Source organism: Protopterus annectens, chromosome 16.part0 (genome assembly GCF_019279795.1).
Source record: "Protopterus annectens isolate FY-2018-M chromosome 16.part0, PAN1.0, whole genome shotgun sequence".
NCBI classification, from domain to species: Eukaryota; Metazoa; Chordata; order Ceratodontiformes; family Protopteridae; genus Protopterus; species Protopterus annectens.
In genome coordinates, this window is record NC_056750.1 from 375883427 (window position 1) to 375909518 (window position 26092).

Below are 26092 nucleotides of genomic sequence, written 5' to 3' on the forward strand. Positions count from 1 at the left end.
AGAAGAAAACAAACCGACAGAGTGAGAACGTTATATCTTTGTTTGTTAAATCCATTCTCCTGAGGGTACACACCAACAGTTTGTTCACTGCTGTCTATTTCCCATGTTGTTAGATAGTAGTGGGATGCATCCATGGAAAGCAAACTGAAAACGCAATGCTGACATCACAGGCAGAAAACATTATCACCAGAGGGTTCCCTCTTGGGTTCTTTATGTAATTTCTTTTGTTTCACTGAATTAGCAAGGTTATGTTTCAATTTGTGTCACTTGTATTGCAGCTGTATGAGTTTCAAGAGTGATGTCAGAGTCATTGCTTGGTGATATTTCTTCTTTTGAATGCCATATATGCATGCCCACCATTTGAGATATGACCCTCAGGACCCAGCATGAGGACAGTATTGCAGGTAGATATTTGGGTGAGAGATAAGCAGTGACCCCCTGCTATGTGTTTACTTACTCGTATGGCTTTTGGGGGGGGGGGGCGCAATGTGAAAATTAAGAGAAATGAAGGGAAGGGATGCCTTCCACTTATGCTGCATTTTATTTCAAATCATGTAAGTTAATATGTTTATATGTCTTAAGTCATGTAATACTTCTGTTTTTTTCAGATGGGCATATGTCATCAGAATCTCAAAAGTCTACCTTAGAGGGCCAAGGCACCTTCAGACTTGAGGGATCCTGGCTGAAACTGCGACAGTTTCATGGACTGATTGTGAAGCGTTTCCACTGTGCCAAACGGAATACAAAAGCTCTCTTCTCACAGATACTGCTCCCAGCATTCTTTGTGTGTGTCGCTATGACTGTTGCACTCTCTGTACCTGAAATAGGTATGATAACTGTATTCTTTAAGTAACTCGAAGTCAAAAGTAATGCACTGAAAAACTGAGGATTTAATTATGTAAACATATGTGATGATTAAGGTTAAAACTATGTAAATAAACCAAAATCTTTTTTGCTGTATTAGATTATCTATTTATCTGTGTGTGTGTGTGTGTGTGTGTGTGTGTGTGTGTGTGTGTGTGTGTGTGTGTGTGTGTGCGCGTTTTCATGTGAAAATGTGTGCATGCATTTATGTGCATTGATACATGTTGATATAGCAATAGATAAGGAATAACACTGCTTGTTTGGAACATGCATTCAACAGATACTACTACAATCCTCATTCATCGTGAGACATTCTCAATCCCAATCGGCAAGAGCCTCACTAGTCTGGATTTGTAATAATAATTGTTCAGTGTACAACCTAGCATGTATTGCATTTGTGGAGTAGCTTTTTTATGCATTTATTTGTTTTGTCAGGGAATTGTTTCAGATGTGTTTGAACATATTTCATACTTCCATTTTAGTAGTCAGGTTGTTGGTGTTCTGAGCCCATGCCATAGATATATGTGTATGCATGCATATGCTTGCATAAGTACATACAGTTTTCTGATGTTTGGTTGTGCATTCCAGTTGTGGAATCAGGAATTATCAGATTTACTGTTTGATTCCTATTTCTTTGAGCACTGTAGTAATTTGGGTAGTGCGTCACTACAATATCTTCAAACAGTAAGATTAAGAAGTTTTTTCCCTTTTCCCCACTGTTGTATGATCAGAGGTGGTATATCTATTCTTAGTGAGATTGTAGGTGGTAGACAATTCTTGTCTTTTGGTTTTTACAGTGTTCTTGATGATACATTCCACTAATGTTCTTATGTGTCTTGACAGTATATATCCTTGATCAAAGATACTGAATCTGTCTATCTACGGATTCACTATACAATCTCGAAATACTGAAATGTCGAATTTCAGTATTTCGAGACTGAATAGTCGAAAAACCACATACATGAAAACCCACAATCACGAATACTACAATTGCGACCATTCACACACATGTATACACACACACACACACAAACCATGACATAATCACACACACACACATATACCTACCTAACTAAACAAACATAACAACACACACAGACACACTTAACCTACCTATAAGCAAGGGGGCAAGCCACCCTGCACTCCCCACGTGAGGGGGCTGTGCCCCCACACCCCCCTACTTATGTATTCTAACTCCAAGGTTATACTAAACACACAACAAACATAACCGCACGCACTCACACACACTAAAATCCCTACTCATTATCCTCAAACACACAACACTTAACTGAAACCCCAGATAAATCCACAAACCGCACCACACGTCACGAACGCAACACCACGATAGCGGCGGATTCAGCATAGTGTAGTTTCGGTTAACTGCACTTTCCACTATTCGGTCTCGATGTACTGAATTTCGACATTTCAGTACATCAAGATTGTCTAGTGTATCCCTATCTACATGTATGTATATATATCCTTGTAAGACTGTCTGAGGTAAACAACAGCACACCAACGTGACTGTATGATTTGTCACATTTAGACTATGCCTTGTCATGCTTTAAGCACTTTCATCTTGGAATTAATTAAAGATGAAAGTCTTAAAAAATGGCAAAGCATATCTATTTTGAGACCTCTTATTGATGTTTTTATTAGTTTTGGTAACACACTATTTCCTGGTTGTTGTTGGTTTTGAAGACTGTCAGAAGTGTAAGACCTGATACTGTGAGTCCTGACAATTCAAAAATTAAATTGTAATTAAAAAAAAAAAAAAAAAAAAAAATAGAAAAAGAGCAAGAGAATTCCAAAATTTGATCTTGCACCATGAAATTGCTTTTATAGATGGGCAGTGTCCCCTACACAGCAACTTACCTGTACTAACTCTGAAATTATTTTACCTCAGAGAAGGCTGAGATACCAACGTTTGTTATTATCTAGTCTCCCTAATCACACTTAAAATTTCCACTGTTCTGGAAGTCACACTTAAGATCTTCAGACTTTCAACATATATGCACATAAAATATGATCATGTGTATATAACTGTGTGTTTTATGTATGTATACATAAAAATTCCAGTTTAACACAAACAAGTCATAGTTGTAATGAAATTTCTGTGTAATTTAGGGGCATAACAGTCACAAGGCATTTTTTAGTTATAGTCGTAGTCACGAAAGCACAATGCAGCACTGCTCTGAGCTGATTGTGAACAATGCTATCTACACTGAGATTGAAGATATAGTGAAACTACTGGCTGATAAATTTATGTCTAACTTTACATCTTCTCCTCTTCTTCTGCCCCTCGAGATGTACCTGAAACTGGCTCACCTTAAGCTGCCACACAAAACCAAGTTCGAAAACTGCTATCAAAAGCTAACAGTATGGCGCTGATTGGTTCTGACAATATCTCTGGATCTATCTTAAATAGCATGAAGCATAGGTTAGCCACATCCTTATCAATGCTGTGCAATCTTCGCATCCATGTAGGTTTTTACCAAGCAAATGAACAGCTACAGTCATTCCCCTGCATAAGGGAGGGCCTTCCACAGACCCAAAGTCTGACCAGCCTCATATGCAAAGCCCTGGAAAGACTTATCATGTAACTAATCAATCAGGATTTAGGGAACCTCCAAACACTGGACCCATCTCAGTTTGGATTCATTAAGAGTAGGTCAAGCTTACTCATCCTGGTGGATTTTTCTTTAAAAGGTCACCAGTGTCATGGCTGAAGGCAAAATTGTACATACCTTGACCTGGCCAAAGCTTTTGACACAATTTCCGACTCAGGCATAGTAGAAAAGCTGCTCAGTAAAACCAAAGAATAGTGAAGCATTACAAAAGCAACTCAAAACAATACAAAAGTAATACTGAGAGCCAGGGTCCAAAGAAAAGTAATAGTGCGAGCCAAGGTCCAAAAAAAAGTAATACTGAGAGCCAGGGTCCAAAGAAAAGTAATACTGCGAGCCAGGGTCCGAAGAAAAGTAATACTGCGAGCCAGGGTCCGAAGAAAAGTAATACTGCGAGCCAGGGTCCAAAGAAAAGTAATACTGAGAGCCAGGGTCCAAAGAAAAGTAATACTGCGAGCCAGGGTCCAAAGAAAAGTAATACTGAGAGCCAGGGTCCAAAGAAAAGTAATAGTGCGAGCCAAGGTCCAAAGAAAAGTAATACTGAGAGCCAGGGTCCAAAGAAAAGTAATACTGAGAGCCAGGGTCCAAAGGATCCACTATAAAGGAATTAAAACCAATAAATTTTATTGAGCGCTTTCATCCTTACACAAGCAGGACTTCATCAGAATACCACAAACCACCAATCAAACCTTTATATATACTTGTCACAGAACTTAATTAAATTAATTAAGAAACAGTTGTTTAAAGGCATATCACTCATATATTACCCACTAGAAAATATATATTCATAAAAATAGTATAATAACAAATAATGAATAATAAATAAAAAGACACAGAAAAAAATGTTGTAAACTTAATTCCACGAACTACAATTTAGCTGAACTCATTAGTAATATGGGCTGAATATAAATACGGTCATTAATACCAGGAAAACATTTTGCTTACAACCTAACCTGCCATCTCAATTCCTTATTTTCTAGGCATACCTTCATGTGACCCCCCCCCCCTGAGAATTAGGTTTAATTTGTTCAAGGATGGTGAACTTAAATTTATTATATAACTGACAAGACGTGTAGTGTTTGAATAAAGCATTGTTCTCAATTTCTTACTAATATCATAATTGTGCTCATATATTTGTTTGCGAAGGCTCAACTCAGGTTTACCTACATAAAATGCAGGGCACCCTGAGCATTTAGCTTAATAAACCATGGCTTTGGAAAGCCAATTTCCTTTGCCGAAAACCACATGGGAATGAGCACTATTTTCCAAAGTTAACATTTTTTTCTTCAAGAATATATGAACACTGATGACACATCCCACATCTAACAGTCTCACTTTTAATTCTCTGCTGAATCACATTATAAGTGTGCCCACCATCAAAACAATTTTTCATATTACAACCCATTTTATATATAAAAAGTGATTCAAAACCCAGGAGATTTATAATAGTGGGACTAGCTTTTTAACAGTACTCTTTGATTTCTTCAGATTGGGGGCTATACTGATCCACTAGTGCTATTTTGAAATTTGCTCTTGGTGAGGACTGACCCTCAGAAGATGATCCTACCCCCAGTAAAGGTCTATACTTAACTCCCTATTCAGACCGCATAAACAGATAGCCAGAATTGAGGGGGACCTGGGCTATGGCTACCCATGTCTGTGAGAGTAGTCTGTGTCAGTCTGTGTGAAGGAGTGGACATGATCTGATAGAAGAACACACAAAGTCTCTCTGGTGATGTAGGTCATCACACCACCACTGCTGTGGCTGGGGTTACGGCATTAGTAAATGCATACATAACTTGCATCATAGCTGATCAAAGCTGTTAAGGGTGTGGGCACGCAGTAGTTGTCAGCCCAGGAATAATTAAATGAGTACATCATAAGACCTCAGTCTGGAAGTGAGACAGACTTACCTGAGTCAGGAGAGTGAAAGTGGTCACCACCAGGCAGAGCTGAATGATTAGGGTCAGGTAGTGGCACAAAGAACCTCATGTCTACCTGGATGATATCTCCCTCCAGACGGCTTGCCCTCATACTGTCCTGGTTTGGCCCTATTAGGGAGGATGCATGGACTGAGTCTGACTGCTGGAGACTTGATGATCTTTATGCACGGGGGAAAAGACACACAGAAAAAAAAAACAAATAAAGTAGTAGGCCACTTTATAACTGACAGTAAGCAGTGCACAGTCTGTTGAACGTCAGTGGCATGAATCAGTGAATGATGAGGCCTCCACATTAGTAACAACAATAGCTTTATTTGTAGGCTGAGACTTGGTAACAGTGTACAAGTTATGGTGCACCGTGGTGTTGGTGATGCCTGTTCATAAAAGTGGCCCTACCACAGACCCCCGGCTAATTACTGATCCATCAGCATGGTGAGCCTAATCTGCAAAGCCATGGAACATATTATAACTGACCTCATCAGTTGTTATATCACAAATCTTATTAGGCTTGACACCCAACAATTTGGCTTCTTCAGAGGGAGGTGCTGCCTATTACATTTGGTTAACTTCTTCAAGAGGGTCATTCAGGGTGTAGACAATGGCCATGCTGTTCACACAGCATATTTTGAGCTGTACAAGTTGTTTGACTCCCCATGCAAGCTTAGTAAAAAAGCTAAATGCTATAAGAATAAGTCCCTATGTAGTAAGATGGATAGTAAGGTGGATAAAAAATAGAGCCCATATACTTTCTGTTGCAGGTACTTCAACTGAAATCATGAAGGTAACCAGGGGAGTACCCCAGGGCCCTATGTTGGGATCCATCTTTTTTCGACATTTACTTCTCTTATCTCCAGACCTGAAACCAAGACTTTTGATTAACTAAATTTGCAGATGACTGCAACATTGTGTTATTGTCAATATTGCCACTAACACCTGTGCACTTCAGAAGAAAAAAATTACCATAGTAAATATCTGATGCAGAATAAATGGGCTCAAATTAAACATGACAAAGTGTAGCATTTTTTGCATTTGGCAAAAACACATACCCTCAGCATACTGAATAGCCAGTACATCACTAAAAATTAAAATGTAGTTAGGAATCTTGGAACCTGAGTTGACAATTCACTCTTCTTTGATCATCACATAGCAACTGTAGTCAGAAAGTCCTTCTACTTATCATAACTTATAGCCAATAGTATGTCATCCCCATCTGAAGAAGTCATCATTACCTCATGTTCAGCATTAATTAGAACTATCATTGAGTACACCACTTTTGAGATGTACCGCACTAAACTTGTCAAACAACAAGAGAATCCCTAAAGGTTCGTAAATAAGTAAGTTATGAGTTAAGACCCTGAGCTACCAGGAGGGGGCTAGTAGCTCTAACCCTTTACTCGGTATCCTATAAATTCTTGAGGGGCAAGCTAAGCCTCACCTGCAGCACCATTAGAGACTGTAATGTAGTTGATCGTCTGTATTCCTGCAGTTCTAGTAACTCCAGAAAAAAACAGAACCAAATAAGTAAATCTTCACCAGCAGTTAAATAGAATGATATGGAGAAATAGATTCATTAGACTTCCTCTAGAGAATATATAGTGTGATGCATTTATTGTCCTTCAAAAGAAAATAGAAACTCGGGTGGGTACACCTACAAATTTATCCCAAGACTAATTGGCGTAACCCTCTCCTTGAGAAAGGGAGTACAGTCTGAGGGTGGGTATTGGCAAAGTGTTAAGGGTTGTGAGCCTGTATTGCTATGCAACTCCTATGAATTCTGTATAGGCACTGAAACACTGTGTCCACAATCTGCTTGTAAATTAAAGAGTTACTTTTATAAAGGCTTCAACAATAAAGAAATAATTATACATTTGCAGTCAGTGCAGGCACTTTTCTAAACATCTCCCGTAATTTATTTCAGGAACTGCAAAGCACAAAGTAAAGAGGAAATGCAAATCAAGATACAGCAGATCCAGTAAAAAAATGTACAAGTTATAGCTGAATCAATCATAGGTGAACTTTATTCACTTAGGAAAATGGTAGATGACCTTAGTGTGTCAGATCAGCAGACCCTTCTAAGTGGTAAAACATAATAAGTTTAACTTTATTATTTACTCATCCATAGCAATGTTTGCCTATTTACGAGGAACCAAGTTATTACCTAGATAGAATATAAGCCCCATATAAGATATGTAGAACACTGACACTGATTGTTGTCATGTAAGTGTTGTTTTAGCATCTTTGTTTGTAGAGAGTTAAACTTGCTATGAGAAATACATTCCTGAATAATTCATGAGGACAAGAATTCAAAAACAGCAGACTTTGCTGACCTAGACATGGAATAATATGGAACTTTCTTTATAAACAAAATAGAATTTCTACTATTTCCAACAATCACAAACTGAAGCTTTACAAAGTCAAATATTAGCATATAATAGTAAATGCTATGGGAAAAACATGGACAAGATTTCTAACAGATACAATGAATTTAACAGTTAGTTCTTACAAATCAGTGATGAGTGCATTTTGGTAAACTTGAAACAAATCACAGAATGGCTTGATATAAGAAAGTAAGTTTTTATAATCTTTTTCACAGTGGTTTGAATAAATTATTATAGTTCAGCAGAGAAAGGCAGCGCAGGTCAGCCAAGAATTGTTTTCATTTCATTGTTCAGTTGATAAAAATGCACATAAAGAGATGCTAACTTATGTTAAATAGGAAGCCATATTTTGAGATTCAGAATCAGTGCAATTGCAATCACAGCCAACCCTCCTTTGTTTACTGTGGGTGTACGTGACAAGCCCTGGTACTCATTAACAATGAATGCAGCTAGGTAACAGTGCTTGAGCAACACCTCATTAAATATGCCTGTTATGGCTACAGAGTGGACTGAAGGAAGGGTGGGTAGTACCATGAAAGTGCCACAGAGAAGCACACACACCAGCAGTACTCATCGATCCTTCATGCACCTTCAGTGTGTCCTGCACGATCCCACATGTACAGTAGTGACAAGAAGGATAACGTATATGACAGCCTTAAAGACCCATGAAGCATGTGTGTTGATCTAATTTTTAACCAAATAAAAGTTTGGAAATGGGAAGGTAGAAAAGTGGTGAAAATGAGGATTATGTAAGGAATGAGGTGGGGAATGAGTGATATTTCATTATTTTTTTATTTAGGCTCAGGGTCCCATTTTATGTACTGTATAGGAACAGAGTAAGTTGGAAAAGGCAAGGGAAGTAAGAAGAAGGTAAGAGGGTTAGGATAGGTAGCAGGACCTCACAAACTTGGAAGACAGACAATACAGGTGCTGCCACAGTCAAGGATGGGAAAGACAGTGGAGAAAGAGGCATCAGACACACAAAGGAAGGACAGTAGTGATGGAGTGGATTGGACAGCAAACAGGGGCTGGCAGAGACACAAAGGGAGTTATGACCCATTGGGAACTTATTCCTCACAGTGACTTCCCTTACCACTAGGCCCTGGCTGTGATGTTAATTCCAGTGCGGGCAGGGATGCGACTCCACAAGTCAGCAAAGGAGGGTCTCCATTTGGCTGGTATGGGCATCCAGCTGCCTGTCAATAATGTCCCCACAATTTCCTCCACCTGCTGCTAGTTGACATAAATCTCACCTCAACTGTCACTGCTTGCTGCAGGTGTTATTGCAGTGCCTTCCTAAGTAGATCCACTGGCAGTGGGCACTGCTTGGGGGGGTGGAGGTGACAGGAGTGGAGGTAACACTGGCAACTGGATATGCTGTCTGTGGTGTTGCTGGCAGTGGTGTAGCCACTGCTGGTGTGGCGATGAGCCTTTATGGTAGAAGGGATGCTGATCTGGATGCTGATGCATATAATGTAAAACAAATGAGGAGAAACAAAATATGTGTGTATGTTTGTATGCATGTATGTGTATATATATATATATATATATATATATATAGAGAGAGAGAGAGAGAGAGGAAGAGAGAAAACATGAAAAGGATAGTGAGAGAGTGGGGGAGAAAAAAGTATGAGTACAGTGGAAAAAGGAAGATAAAATCTGTGTGTGACTGCTTTACTGGTACTCTAATGCAAAGGTCATGAAACAGCCACCCACTGTACCAGTAACCAACATGTAGGGGAACCTGACTCCATTAACCTTCATCACCTCATCTGTGGTGCTGACTTTACATACTTCATTATATCAAGAACCTGAAAGAAGCCTGAAATGCTGCAAAATCCTTACACCTCTAGCCTGCAATGCTGCTGGGGGAGATATAGGATCATTCTGGATTACTTGCGATACTGCCTTTGGGATATAAACTCCTTTTACAAAGCCATAGTTGGCAGTGTAATAGTCCGCAAAGAGAAATGCCTCAAAATTTGCAGTTACATATGCTTTTGTTTGTGCAACCTGCTGTGCAACGGTGCTCAGTCCATTTTCATGATTGGTGGCAGAAAAGGCCAATATAAGTAGTGCATGATAGTACTTGTACATAAACATTGAGGCATAAAATATAGCACCTTAGCTTGTTATACAGTGAGCAGTAGCAGTGCTCATGAGTTTTACTTGGGCATCATCAGGGTTCCATGTGATCTACCACTCATAGTAAGAGCAAGAAGGAAAATTGATTTATAAGCCTTAAATGGCCATGAGGGAGGTGTGCTCACCTATTGTTTAACCAGATTAAATGTTGGAATGGGAATACAGGAAAGGATGAAAAGGAGAAGCAAGCAGCTTTGAGTAATGCCACCAGTCTTGTAAATAATTTAAGAAGATTGAGCAGGATGGAGATGGGGAAGTTGGAGTAAAAATGTTTTTGTGGTACAGGTGCCCATTTTTCAATCACAAAGCAAAGGTATGTTGGGGATGAAAGTAAGAGGAAGGTAAGAGGGATAGGGTTACATAGTAGGGGAACACAGACAACACTGACAGGGTGCCTGGTAACACAGTGAGGGAAGAGGAGCACAATGGCAAGGGAAACATGAGACAAAGAGCTGAAGGAAAATGGCGAGGGTGGGACTGTAAAACAAACAAAATAAGCTAGGGGCACACTAGGATGGCGCTCCTCAGTTGCACTCCCTCCCAACTGCAAACTGACAGAACTATTGGGCTGGAATGTAATCCTGTATATTGCATTTGTCTGTGGGTGAGAATAAGATGGATTAAGACTTATTTGTTCCACTTCCCAAAGCCTATTCTGGGTTGCAGTTAATACAAATTTAAAACAGGTAACATGCACCAAGCTGAATTTTGTATAAAAACAGAATTTATCATCACGTAAAAAAAATTATTACATTAATTCTGGGTAGGAATCAGTCAATAAAAATAGAGTTGCTGTACAGCATGATTGTTAGAAAAAACATCAGTAGTATGGTATGGCGGGCCTTTCTTCAGTCATTGAATAAGAAATATATGGAACCTCTGTTCATCAAACGTAAAACATTGAACATTCAGTTCAGCAAACATTCAGTCATCAAATATTTTACCCAGGGAAAAGAGACAGTGGACTAACATGCATACTGAAACACACACCACAGTATATCAGACCGTCCCAAGTGGGGAGGCTCCCCCCACCCCCCTACTTATGTATACCAACTCCGACATTGTACTACAGTGGGGTAAAGGGCAAATTTCTTAATGCTGTCCAACCAGCTCCATTCCCTGGGTAAAATATTAAATGACTGAACATTTGCTGAATTGAATGTTCAATGTTTTACGTTCAATGAACAAAGGTTCAATGTATTTCTTATTTGATGAGAAATACATTGAACCTCTGTTCAATACCTCTGCTCATTGAACAGAGGTTCAATGTATTTCTTATTTGATGACTGAACATAGACCCTGGTAATGCATGCAGTTTACCAGTTAGTCAGTGTTCATTCCAAACAAAGAGTTCAGAGTCCATCTTAAGAGTCTTTTGATCCTTGATGGGCACTGTGAAATAGTTCTCAATTCTATGCCCACTCACTTTTTGGAAGATCCACAAAACTGTCCATTCCTTTGCATAATGATGTTAACGTTTGTTGCAGGCTAAAATCTAATTCAGTTGTATGGATTCCTGGTTAAATGCTCCTGTCTGGCACACTTCACTTTTCTTCACTGAGAATGGATTTATGTTTTAGATTTGCCAATCTGAGAATTTGTAAGATGCAATATCACAGTATTTCGCTCTTTTTCCAGAGAATATAGAGATGTGTGACAAAGGGGGATACTGCCAGCATAGCTATCTGAAATTTTGTAAATAATTATATGTCATTTGTGAATATCAACATGATTTATATAAGATACCCGTGTTACAAATATATTAGAACTGTATCTCGTGTATGTCAGACTGCTCTGTACAGGTGTTTGTGCTGAGAAAGTATTGTATCGAGTGCTTGTGCTTGAAATGTAACCACAGTGTGCCCTACTGGAAAAAAAAAGAAATGTACATGCACTATTGCACCTGTTTAAATGTATATATTTTAACAGTGGAAACTGGACTACAGGAGGTTAACTTCAGAAAAATATGCCATAAAAGATGGTATCTTTCAGTTTTCAATGCAGCTAGACATGCTTTCTGTATTGTCTTCAGAGTGAACTAATTAGTAGTTTTGAAAACATGAAGGAATGTAATTGTTTTATGACTTCAAGCATCTGCCAAATATCTGAGGTCTATGTATTTTCACATGTAGATGCTAAATACTGCTAGCTTCCAGCAGTTGGGGTTTCACCTGGGATAGAGTCAGATGACAAGAAATGATGTCATTCTGCAAGCTATCCGAACAGTAATATTTGAGATATTAATTTGAGAGGTCTCTGAAAGAGGCAGGGTATTCTGTAGTCTGTCTTGGACCTGGCAACAAGAAAATGCATTCATCAAATTTCTGCCTTGCTATAATAGTAAATTCTTAGGGTATAGTCTTTCTCTTAGATTCAGTCAGGAATATAGTGAAGCTTAGTTTAGACTGTCCTGCAATGTTGTTTTAAATATTCCCTGTGATTTTTAACACTGATCTCACTGTGAATATATACAGAGTATTTTCTTTTTTTATTTATTATTAAATATATTTAAACCTTTCATTGTGGCTGATCTGTCTAGAGATATTTGACAGTACTTGCATATTTATTTGGTGACATTGTGTGACCACTCCTAATAGCCTTGCTCTTGGTCAAACTACCATTTGTATTAATATTACACAGTACGATTGGACACCATTTGTTAAGGGCCTTAAAGTAGCTGATAAGGATTTGGCTGGTGGCAGTGATAACAACCTTATAGTCTGGGCAAAACGGGACATAACTAGTAAAACCTGTGCCAGTCTTTCCCAGGTGTGTGTGTGTGTGTGTGTGTGTGTGTGTGTGTGTGTGTGTGTGTGTGTGTGTGTGTAAATTAAACCTTAAAAAGTGTGTGTGTCAGCTACTTGGACAGGGACACAAAGCACTGGTTGAACAGAGGGGCTGCTGGAGGTCTTGGCTTGGCCACTCAGCTGAGATCTCAACTCTATAGCTGTGTCTGTAGGGAGTCTTAGTGGGTATCTGGAGAAAGAGGGAGAAACCAGCCCCAAACTGACTGTTGTCTCTGTGCTCTTAAGGGAAATTGCATTTGATGTAGAGAGCTGCATTTGGAAACACTGTGTGTGTACCTGTTATCCTTCCAGTGCATATCCCACACTGGTGGTAGTGCTGAGGATTGAGGCTCCTTGATTCTGTTCCAGTCATGGGGTGTCACAAGCTAGATCAGTCCTTTTATAAAGTCCTCTCAGTGTCTGTCTACTTGTTAGCTGGCAACAAATATCCTTCCAAGTATAAACAAGCACTGGTAGTACAAAATAATAAAGGAAAGCTCAATTTAATGTTAAGCGCTTTTCATTAACATAAAATAGTAAACTTCATCAGACATGAGAGAACTCTGAATGAACTCTTTAAATACATTAACATTTGGCGCCAAATTCAAATGAAGAATGATGTCATCAGTGATAAAATACCTCCTACTCAATTATAAAAAATCATTTTTATCTATATATTCTATGTATACAAACATTTGAACCTTAATTCTAATAAAAAAAAGTTTTGAAATGTGTACACTATGACTTGATAAACAATAATATAATGAATATGTTTAATACATAAAAATCTAATGCATAAAAAATGAACAAGTATTAAGAAAAATACATATATATATATATATATATATATATATATATATATATATATATATATATGAAATGTATAATAAATAGATAATAAATAGATACATATATATGTACTATTTAAGGGAACTATTAATGCTATCTGCTGAGAGTTTTTAGTTTTAAAATGCTAGTGATATTACAGAGGTCATTCAGCCCTGGCCAAGCATAAGAGTACAAGGTTAATTGGCAAGTAAGCTCAGCTTTTTCCAGTAATAATTCCCACGGACCACCTCTATCATTACTAGTAATAAACTTAAAATCATGGTTACTGAACTCATGAACATGTGTGGCCAATGCTTTATTAACGACATTCTTTTTTATTGCATACACATGCTCATAGACTCTTTCCTTTAACATCCTGGTGGTTTTTCCAGTATAAAATGCTAGACCATACCTTTTGAGTTACAATTATGCTTGCCTTTTATTGTAGATCTTTCTCCTTTTATTTAAAAAAAGCGACCCTGGTGAATGTATTTACAGTATTTGCACACACCACATTTGTTCATAATTCCCGTTTGCCTACCAAATGATTGGTCATGTTTTCCTTTTTCAAACAAGTTTTCAGATTATTGCCTCTCCTTGCTACATTCTAAAACCTTGCACCAGTTTCATTCTAATCTGCTCGTCATCATCAATAAGCATCCACTTTTTCAACATAATGGCCTTTATTTCATAAAAGTGTACATTAAAGGTAGTTATAAATAATGTAGAAGTATCTACATAATTAGTTTTTGTTGGTACTATATGGTTGATTTCTTCATAATTTAATATAGGTGTCAAATAACTATTCAACCTTTTAGTTCTCACTTCTTCATATAAATTATATGACATATGATCTGGGTACCCTCTTTTTTTTGAACATTTAAATCAACTTATTACATTCTGTCTCAAAATCTATGTCCAGGATCACCATTCTAGTGGCTCGGACAAACTGCCCCATAACCACAGCTTTTTTATTGATTGTCGGATGTGCACTGGTACAAAAAATAATTTGAGTAAGTGGGTCTTCTGTATATTCTAGCTTTGAATCTACTGTTAACCCTATCTTTGCTCAAATTCACATCCAAGAAAGTAATTTCATTGTCATTTACCTCATGAATGAATTTCAAATAAGAGGTTGTACCATTAATATAAGTGAAAAATTGTTGTAACATAATTTGGTTACCATTTCATAGGATGAAAATATCATCCAAACAGTGTAAATACAAACTAATATTTTGTGTAAAAAAACTACCAGAAATATGCAGGTCCCCCCAGGCTGCCATGACAATGTTGGCAAAAACAGTGCCATGCGGTGAACCCATAGCTACCCCCATTTGCTGGAGAAAATATTTAAAATTAAACTGTATATAATTATTTTTTAGAATTATTTCAGGCAAATCAGTGTATACATTAATCCTGGACTGAATAATGCCTTGTTTTATTTGAAAATTTTCAAAAGCTTGTATACCTTTCTCATGAGGGATCATTGAGAATAAATCTTTTATTTCTACATTTAAAAACAGGCTATGCTCAGAATATTCCATTTTACTAATTAACTCCAGAAAATGCCAGGAGTCCTTGCAAATTTGTGGGCACTCAATCAGATATTTTTTTAAATTTCTATCTAGATATTTTGTGCATGTGTAAGTGATGGAATTACGCCTATTCACTATTAGACATAGTGGAGGGTTGTTTACATTCTTATGCACCTTAGGTGCGCCAAAAATGGTAGGAATAGTAGGAGAGATCATGTTTAAATAATTGTAGGTGTTCATGTCTATTCTCTTTTCTAGAAACTTCATTAAGCATCATATGTATTTTTCTATATGCTGTGTTCAGCTCGTTTTTGCTGACCTCTTGATATGTGTCTGTATCTAAAATGTTAAAATTTCTCTTATTGTAATCAAACGTATCCATAATAACCAGTCCCCCTCTCTTGTCTGGTTTCATTATTCTTAGTGATTGATGCATAAGAAATGCCAAGTTATCTCTTTGGTCCCATGTTAAATTATCAGTATTATATGTCTTATTACTATTAAATGTGTCTAATATCTAGTTCATACGTTTTCTCGTATAATGAAAGCAATGTATGCAATGGAGGGTTGAATGTATTATTTATGCGAAATACATCTTGAATGCTGTCCCTTGTGTCAGTACTATTACCAAACAAAATTTTAAAGTTCAGTTTGAGTAAAAATATTTTCAGGTCATTAATACCTCTGCCAGATTTGGGCATTTTGCTGGTAGAAATGTAAACCCTTTACTTAATAAATCCACCATTCCTTCATCAATACTTGTTCCCAAAAAAATATAAACTTTAAAATCTTTTATTGTATTGTATACAATTATTGTTACTTCTGCAGATTGATGATTGTGTGAATCATAATCCAGTTCTATAAGAATAGGTTCATCAGTGCTGTTTTACTTACAACACTTAATTATATCTCTTCCCTTTCCCCCAGTATTGATAACCTCCCCTCCTCTGATTCCATCTCGAAGGGGTATAAAACTCTTGATTACCAAACCAATTATTATTATTATAATTGTTACTATTTCTTATTCTCTCAGATCTTCTGAGAGGTGGAAAATGTTCATCCTGTAAAATAAATTCTGCCCCCTGCTATTCTTCCTGTAAGACTTCATTAGGTGGGGTATGCTGCAACTGTATATGGCTGTGATCATTATTCCTGTTGTTATTTTCAAAGTTCCCTGGTTTTGTTCTAACCCTAGGTGGTTTTGGGTATGCCTGTCCCTTAGCATATTGTTGTTTGTCCCTAAACAGTTTGCTGTTCTTTTTATGTTTTAATTCAATAAGTAATTGCTCTATGCTCACATAAATTCTTTGGTGCTCATACTTTTATCTATCGTAATTAGCTTCAGCTTGAATCTCTCTCTCTAAGTTGTTGCATTTTACCAACAAGACTTCCACATCCTTTTCATTGTATTTAATCAATAATTCTAATAATTCAAAACCATGCATATCATACATTGCTAGCAGTTCAACATGCAGTGACGTATTTTCTATAAGGCCTGAAGGGTAACACCAAATGTGTAACCCTTTTGGAACAACTTAATTTTTTATAAAATCCTTTAAATAAATATTTTCATGTTGTAACTTTTTTAATTTAAATAGTTTCATATCAAGTTGTTTCAGTAACAGCTTAATTGCTGGCCCATCAGTCTGAGTATTTGAATTGGTCTCGATACTCTAAATGTCTATATGCTCATCCACCAACCATTCGTTCAAAGCTGGCAGCTTCCAAAACAGTCTACTCTGTTGAACATGTTCATTACTGACCGATATTCTATTATTAAAAACATTGGTGTCAGTACGAACTAGAGCAGGGTTTGTTACATTAGTTGTTACTGTACCTGCTACTAGACCTCCATCAAAACCAAGAAGTGAGGGTTGCCTCTGTCCGTTAACTGGTAAATCCATATCTTCCGATTGTTGTGTATCACGGTGTGTATGGGAGGAGTTGATATTACTGATATTACACTGACTGGCATCTTTACTTCGTGCAGAAACAGAAATAACAGTTTGTTTTTGTTGCGCTAACAGCAGAGATGCTGTATTAGAATCCGAAAACAAGCTTGTCTCCAGGGGCTGATTCATTACCAGTTCCCATTGTGATTTAAGTTGCGGTTGGTATGGTTGCTGCCTGGTATGCGAGCTGGCCATATTCTGCTGTGATAAAGCTGATTTGCTGGCACTTCTCATTTCATCCACCATGACAGCCAAACCTTCCACCCTCTGAATAAGCCCTTCAGTGAGACCCATAAGCTTGTTGATAGTTTGTTGCAAGTCCTAACTATATAGTAACTGTGATCCACTTTCCATAGTAGAATGACCACCAACACAGATAAACTACTGATAACAAAAAATATTCCACAAACTATTGAAATAAACAAGCACTGGTAGTCCAAAGTAATAAAGGAAACCACAATTTAATGTTAGGCGCTTTTCATTAACATAAAATAGTAAACTTCATCAGACATGAGAGAACTCTGAATTAATTCTTTAAATACATTAACATTTGGTGCCAAATTCAAATGAAGAATGATGTCATCAGTGATAAAATACCTCCTACTCAATTATAAAATATCATTTACATATATATATATATATATCTATATATATATATATATATATATATATATATATATATATATATATATATTCTCTTTATAAAAACATTTGAACTTTAATTGTAATAAAAAAGTTTTGAAATGTATATACTATGATATGATAAACAGTGGGTCTATATCACATAGTCAAAGTGTCAGAACTTTGACTATATAAAAATTGAACCCAAAAGTTTGAAAACTGAATACTCCGAACACTCAGAACAGTGATTTTTTTCCCAGGGAAAAAAAATCACTGTTCCGGTACAAAACGTGGAAACACACGAACACTAAATACGGTTTCTAATGTGGGAGGCTTTGCCCTCCCACATCCCCCCTACTTAAATATACCAACTCTGAGGTCGCACGACAGTGGATGAAATAGCAAAGCCACGGAACCGGCCCACCGAATTCCTTCCCTGGGAAAGAATTTGATGTTCCGCAGCTTCGTTATTTTCAGACTTCAAACTTCCCAGTTCGGAGTTACGGCGTTCAGACTTATGAGCGTTCGGACTTCTGATATAGACCCATAAACAGAATGTAATGAATATATTTAATACATAAAAATCTAACGCATAAAAAATGAACAAGTATTAAGAATATATATATATATATATATATATATATATATATATATATATATATATATATATAAAATGTATAATAAATAGATAAATATATATGTATTATTTAATTAGTAAAAAGAAATATTCTGAGCATAGCCTGTTTTTAATGGTAAATATAAAATATTTATTCTCAGTGATCCCTCATGAGGAAGGTATACAAGCTTTTGAAACATTTCTAATAAAACAAGGCATTAGTCAATCAAGGGTTAATTTGTACACTGATTTGCTTGAAATAATTTAAAAAAATAATTATATACAGTTTAATGGTAAATATTTTCTCCAACAAGTGGGAGTAGCTATGGGTTCACCATGTGGTACTGTTTTTGCCAATATTGTCATGGCAGTCTGGGGGGACTTGCATATTTTTGGTAGTGATTTCAGACAATGTATTAATTTGTATTTACACTATTTGGATGATATTTTCATCCTATGGAATGGTAACCAAACTATGTTATAACAATTTCTCACTTATACTAATGGTACAACCTCTTATTTGAAATTCACTCGTGAAGTAAATGACAATGAAATTAATTTCTTGGATGTGAATTTGACCAAAGGTAGGGTTAATAATAGATTCAAAGCTAGAATATACAGAAGATCCCCGTACTCAATTCTTTTTTGCATCATACCAGTGCACATCTGACAATCAATAAAAAAGCTGTGGTGAAGGGCCAACTTGTCCGAGCTGCCAGAATGGTGATCCTGGACATAGATTTTGAAACAGTATGTAATAAGTTGATTGAAATGTTCAAAAAAAGAGGGTACCCAGATCATATGTCATATAATTTATATGAAGAAGTGAGAACTAAAAGGTTGAATAGTTATTTGACACCTATATTAAATTATGAAGAAATCAACCATATAGTACCAACAAAAACTAATTATGTAGATACTTCTACATTATTTATAACTACCTTTAATGTACACTTTTATGAAATAAAGGCCATTATGTTGAAAAAGTGGATGCTTATTGATGATGATGAGCAGATTAGAATGAAACTGGTGCAAGGTTTTAGAATATAGCAAGGAGAGGCAATAATCTGAAAATTTGTTTGAAAAAGGAAAACATGACCAATCATTTGGTAGGCAAACAGGAATTATGAACAAATGTGGTGTGTGCAAATACTGTAAATACATTCACCAGGGTCGCTTTTTTTAAATAAAAGGAGAAAGATCTACAGTAAAAGGCAAGCATAATTGTAACTCAAAAGGGATGGTCTATGCAGCTTTATGCCAAGTATGTTCAGCATTTTATATTGGAAAAACCACCAGGATGTTAAAGGAAAGAGTCTATGAGCATGTGTATGCAATAAAAAAGAATGTCGTTAATAAAGCATTGGCCACACATGTTCATGAGTTCAGTAACCATGATTTTAAGTTTATTACTAGTAATGATAGAGGTGGTCCATGGGAATTATTACTGGAAAAAGCTGAGCTTACTTGGCAATTAACCTTGTACTTTTATGCTTGGCCAGGGCTGAATGACCTTTGTAATATCAGTAGCATTTTAAAACTAAAAGCACTCAGCAGATAGCATTAATAGTTCCCTTAAATAATACATATATATGTATCTATTTATTATACATTTCATATATATATATATATATATATATATATATATATATATATATATATATATATATATATATATATATATGTATTTTTTCTTAATACTTGTTCATTTTTTATACATTAGATTTTTATGTATTAAACATATTCATTATATTATTGTTTATCATGTCATAGTGTACACATTTCAAAACTTTTTTATTAGAATTAAGGTTCAAATGTTTGTATAAATAGAATATATATATATATATATATATATATATATATATATATATATATGTAAATGATTTTTTACAATTGAGTAGGAGGTATTTTATCACTGATGACATCATTCTTCATTTGAATTTGGCACCAAATGTTAATGTATTTAAAGAGTTAATTCAAAGTTCTCTCATGTCTGATGAAGTTTACTATTTTATGTTAATGAAAAGCGCCTAACATTAAATTGTGGTTTCCTTTATTATTTTGGACTACCAGTGCTTGTTTATTTTAATAGTTTGTGGAATATTTTTGGTATCCTTCCAAGCATTACTGGAGCAAGTAAGTGAATATCTGAAAATCTGAAGTCTTTCTGGACTGACTATTCTTAAAGACTGACCAATGTCAGAGTTGCACCACAGTATATATTTTTCCAGGGCAGAGAAGGCTTGGATTTTTTTGTTCTGTCTCTGTAGTTGATGGAGTACCACCTTAGCCCTTGCTGTTTATCTCTCCACAGCACATTATTTCTTTGTTTAACAGCATGGCCAGAAAGAGGCAGGAATTGCAGTTATCAGCTTCTCCTACATCCTGTAAGTTTATTACTTTCTGACCTCTTGACACCTTAATGTCCAAGAAGCAAAATAGTATATAGTTTTATGTTTCCATCTCTCAACTTTTACTTGTGAAGGCACCATTTGGTCTGTGCTGAGAATAGATACTCAGTGTGGATGTTAGCTGAATTGTCTTTTAGATATAGCCCTATGTTTTAGTCTCATATTGCATAAGAAAAAAGCGTTATGTCTTGTCTTGTTTAACTAACTTACTGACTATTAAGCTGCCTAGCAGGTGGCTTAGAGTATTTAGGAGGTGTTAACAAACTATTTACTGTGATCTAGTGGTGCAAGGTTTGATTCCCTCAATCTCCATTGCCTAATTGTGTGACTGAGCAAGTCACTTATCCAGATACCACTCCTGGGCTGAGTCTGGACAAGTTCCATGGAGATTATTGCTCTACCTTGGAAAAAAATACAAATAAAATAAATGAATTGTATGTCTTTTGCTGGAGCAGGGACACAAATATTTTAAACAGCATGCCTTCATGCACTCTGTTTTCAGTATTTGTGTTACATGCCATTACATAATATACCAGTGGTCACCACAGTGAAACTCCGGTCCGCTAATGATTGGCAGTAGATTTTTTACGGGTGCCGAGGTGCCGGCTCGACATCCAACCTTCAGCGAAGGCACACCCATTCTATGCATGTCTTTCAAATGCCACTTGACCGTGGGGAGGACATGAAGACTCCACACAGAAGGCGCTCCAGCCGAGAATCGAACTGAAGAACCTCTTGCTGTGAGGCAACAATGCTACCGCTGCACCACCGCAACAGTGGCAATGGCACTATGCTTGCAGTACTCAATGGCATCAACAACAGTAACAGATACAGCAATAACAGTAATGCTAATAATAACCATGGCTAACAATATCAGTAATACAGGTACTTATTTTCCTGTTTAATCAAAAAGGTTCTTTTTCTACACCAGCTTGAGTGCCATCACCTCTGGGCCCCATCTCAGATGGTAACAGTGCTGGACATGGACACGATTCAGTTAGTCACTGGAGGTTGATCTCTATGTGGCCAATTCAGGCATTTAATGTCCTGCCATTTATTTTTCCCACAATGTCTGTCAGCTGCCCGTGGGTGACAGAGGTGTCACCTCCACTGGCACTGCTACAGGCAGGTTCAAGAGTCCCAGCTTCCATTGCAGAAATACCTGAAGTTGGTAGTGCACATATGGCAGAAGGTGCAGAGGTGACTGTGGCAGGCTGGGGCCTCAATGTTGTGGGTGCTTCTGCTGGTGGTGGTGCTGCTCCTGCCACCTGTGGGGTGGGGGCTGACAGGCCTTGCCTGAAGGATGGGTGTAGGTGTAGATGTTGCTTCATATAATAGTAAAATAAAAAGACAGAAACAAAATATTAAAATAAATGTAATAGAAAAGATAGGGACAAAGAAGGTGGGGGAGGTAGAGAAATACGCATGCATTGAAAAATGAATCTGATATATATGTTTTGATGACAAATGTACACCTAATGTTCTTAAATCTACAGTAAACATATTTCTCAGTTTACCAAGACTGCTAGTGTGCTGAAGTGAGAGTAGGACATGAACCCACAGGCATTATCATCTGCATTCTTGAAAACCAAACCACACAAGGAACTATCCAATCTATCTGGAAAATCTCCCATATCATCCCTCTGCACAAGGGTGGTAACTCTATTGAACTCTCAAACTTTCATCCAATAGCCTTACTCTCTCCATTAGCAAAAATCATGGAAAAATGCATCCACCGACAACTACTCGACCACCTTCTCCAAAATAACTTACTAGCTAACTGTCAGTATGGTTTTAGGCCATTCCACAGCACCACCACTGTCCTGTTAGCCTTTTCTGACTGCATAACAAAAATCGTAATAACAACACTCTATCCTCTGCACTCTTTATTGACCTCTCAAAAGCCTGCAGTATGGTTAACCATCAGCTACTTATGGATATACTTAAATCCCTCTCACTTGATACACAGGCATTACAATGGTTCAAGTCCTGCTTAGAAAACAGGCAACAGGCTGTGCTCTGGGATAATACTCTATCCACACACCTTCCTGTTACCCTTCGTGTCTCTCAAGGCTCTGTTTTGGGCCCACTCCTATTCTCAATTTTTATTGATGATCTAACTGTACATATTCATCAAGCTACCGGCGTACAATATGCAGATGATTCAACATTAATAAGCTCCGCTTCTTCCTTATCTGAACTCCAGTCCTTTACCCAAACAGTATTTAACATAGTTAAAAACTGGGTTCCTACAGCGCTGCCTTCTCCTGAATCCCAGAAAAACAAAATTATTGCTCTTCAGTCCTACACTAAAGTCCTCACAAATAGACTTCACAGTTATATCTAATAATGGCACTGCCATGTCTTCCGACCAAACTGAAACACACAAAGCAGACACCTTAGAGTCGGTAGTCCAAACTGCTGGTACAATGTACTCTTATATATGATGTTAGAAAGGTTATGTTCCCGTGATAAATAGTTCACCAAAACTCAGTAGCAAAATAGCTAAAAAAATAAGTGCTAAAACATTAAATCTCTTAACGCAAGATTTTAATAGACAACAAAATACTGGCGTTTTCGCTGGAGCCACAGCTGCAGCTTCTTCAGAGATTAGTTTTAAAAATACGTCAAAGCCCTTGTTTTTTAAAACCACGTCAATGCGTGAAACAAATTGTTACAAGACAAATTTTAAAGACAGACACACCATTAAAAAATAATACATCACTAAAAATTGCTGATCAACTATAATGTCATAACAAATACTGAATGTACTGAAATACAATTCAGAATATATAATATTGAAATTTTCTACTAAAACTAAAAACGCTTAAAGCTTCACTAAAACAATAATGAAACTTTGGTCATTACGTACTACAGCTAACTGGGTGCGTACAAAGCATGTAAACCAAAGTCTCAATAACAATTAGACTGTGGTGACTGAACTACCACGTAATAAAAATACATAATATTAAACATACTAACAACTAGCAGTGTTGCTGCATGCTCCTATCAATGAATCCTTAGCTTATTAAAAATAAATTATTGTAGTTAATGATAGTGTAAAGGTAAAACTACTAAAGTCAGTGAACCATCAAGCCACTATTAACTTTGTATTGCCCTGTCCTCTTTATATATTACAGTATATCTGTCAAGTACAGGCAAAACCTTGGACTTCTAGTAATATACTGTAAAATAAACAAAAGACTGGTGTTACCACTATTAAAAAAAATATATATAAGAATAATGAATCCACAAAAACTAATTTTTAACTATGAATATTGACATTTTTAATAATAAACTTCTCAAACTCTAATAATGGGTCCTTAACCAACAATAAAAAATGTAAAGCAAAATGGTAATCAAATCCCAAGAGAATCCCTATAACTTTACATGATTAGGTCCACCGACACTAAATCAAGTACTAAATAGTGACCTTGTAAGAATTCAACGTCTGTAACTCTTCATTTTTAATACACATGTAATGTTGCAGTGTTCATTTAAACCCGGAAAAGAAAAGGAATCCAATAGTAGTTGCCATTCTAGTTCTCTGTTTTCTAAAATAAGTGGAACTGGTCCTGCTCTTTCAGATTTAAGAACTTGGTCAATGGCCAAAAACTGAAAACTGTGCCGCTCATGTTTATCTATGTGTTTGGCTAATGCATTTACTTTGTTCTTTTTTCTCATGGCATATGAATGTTCATATACCCTGTCTCGAAGTCTTCTGTCAGATTTACCTATGTAGAAGGCTTGGCAACAGTTACAAGTAGCCAAATATACAATAGATCTGGATTCACAGTTCAGTTTGTGGTTAATACTAAATTTCCTTTCACGAATTATGAAAGAGTTAGCTACCCGTACTAGATGACAATAATTACATGCACCACATTGGAAACAACCTTTGTTTTTTGTTACCCAACTAGATGCCTTTGATCTTTCCAAAATAGATTTCAAGTTATTACCCCTTCTATATAGGATCTTAGGTTTAATTCCTAATTTATCCAATAATTGTTCATCATTGGTAATAAAATACCAGTTTTTATAGAGGATAGACCTTATACTGTTAGAATCTATGCTAAAAGTGGTGATAAAACTGCTACCCTTAGCTGAACTAACCAAGTCAGTAATTTTAGTCAAAACAGTATTTAAACCCTCCCTACTGGTACTTATACTTGTATCGCCCACATTATCAGGTTTTAAACCATGTCTTTGTGGTAAAAAGGGTGGGTATTGACCATTAATTCTTTTATTACTAACTTCTTCGAAGATCTCATTAAATAATATAATCGGGTACCCCCTGTTAATAAACATATTTTTCAAAATCTCACATTCACCCAAAAACAGTTCCTCCCTACTACACATTCTAGATGCCCGTATAATTTGCCCTTTAATAATAGCTTTCTTTTGCTTAAAGGGGTGGCAACTCTTGAAGTGTAGTAGGGAATTACAGTAAGTTGGCTTCCTGTATATATTAGAGAAAAATTCCCCTCTAGAAACATCCTTAGTCAACCTAATGTCTAAGTATTCAATTTCTGACTCTGAAAAATTAGATGTAAATTTCAAAAATGTAGTGGTGTCATTAATTGATGTTACAAAATTCTTAGCGGATGTACTAACTCCATCAAACAATATGAAGATGTCATCCAAATACCTAGTATAGAACTTAATTGAACTCATACATTCGGTATCATTGAATAAAAAATGTTTCTCCCAATATGCCATGAAAAGATTTGCAACACTGGCCCCACAGGGAGACCCCATTGCCACTCCCTGATTTTGTTTGTAATATTTTCCATTAAAGGTAAAAAAATTGGATGTTAGAATGATGTCAAGTAATTGAGAAATGACGTCAATTTCTTTTCTTGGGGCATTCAATTCAATTAGCGTAAGGGTGATCCATTCTATCGCTTCAATGTGGGGTATTGATGTATAAAGATCAATGACGTTGATGGTAAGAAGATTTAATGACACTCTAAATTCTACTTTATGAATTTTCTCCAAGAAAGACCAAGAGTCTTTACAAATTTGGGGGACTTCCTTCAAATATTTACTCAGAATGTTATCAACTAATTGAGCACAAGGGTATGTAAGAGAAATACGGCTGTCAAAGAGAGCTCGGAAGGGTGGATTATACAAATCCTTATGCATCTTGGGTATACCAAAGATCACTGGAGTTTTTGGCATGATGATATCAATATAGTTGTACGTGTCCAAGTCTATGTTTCCATTTATATGCAAATCCCTAAAATAACCTCTATTCCTAGAGTATGAGGTGTTCATTTCACTCAAAGATGAGAGACAGTAAGCAGGACCGTCCAAGATGGACTCCATCTTCTCAACATATTTATAGTTGTCGAAGATGACTAGGCCACCTCCCTTATCCGGTTTAAGA

At 36.5% G+C, this 26092-nt stretch overlaps 1 protein-coding gene across 1 annotated transcript in view; it reads left to right on the plus strand.

The window, feature by feature from the left end:
* The window catches only part of ABCA2 (ATP binding cassette subfamily A member 2), a gene marked incomplete in the record, with an annotated part of 2505641 nt that overhangs the window by 1884251 nt on the left and 595298 nt on the right, over positions 1-26092 (plus strand). Inside the window, 1 exon segment of the mRNA XM_044058216.1 lies at positions 609-827. Within this exon segment, the coding sequence (XP_043914151.1) occupies positions 609-827 (219 nt within the window).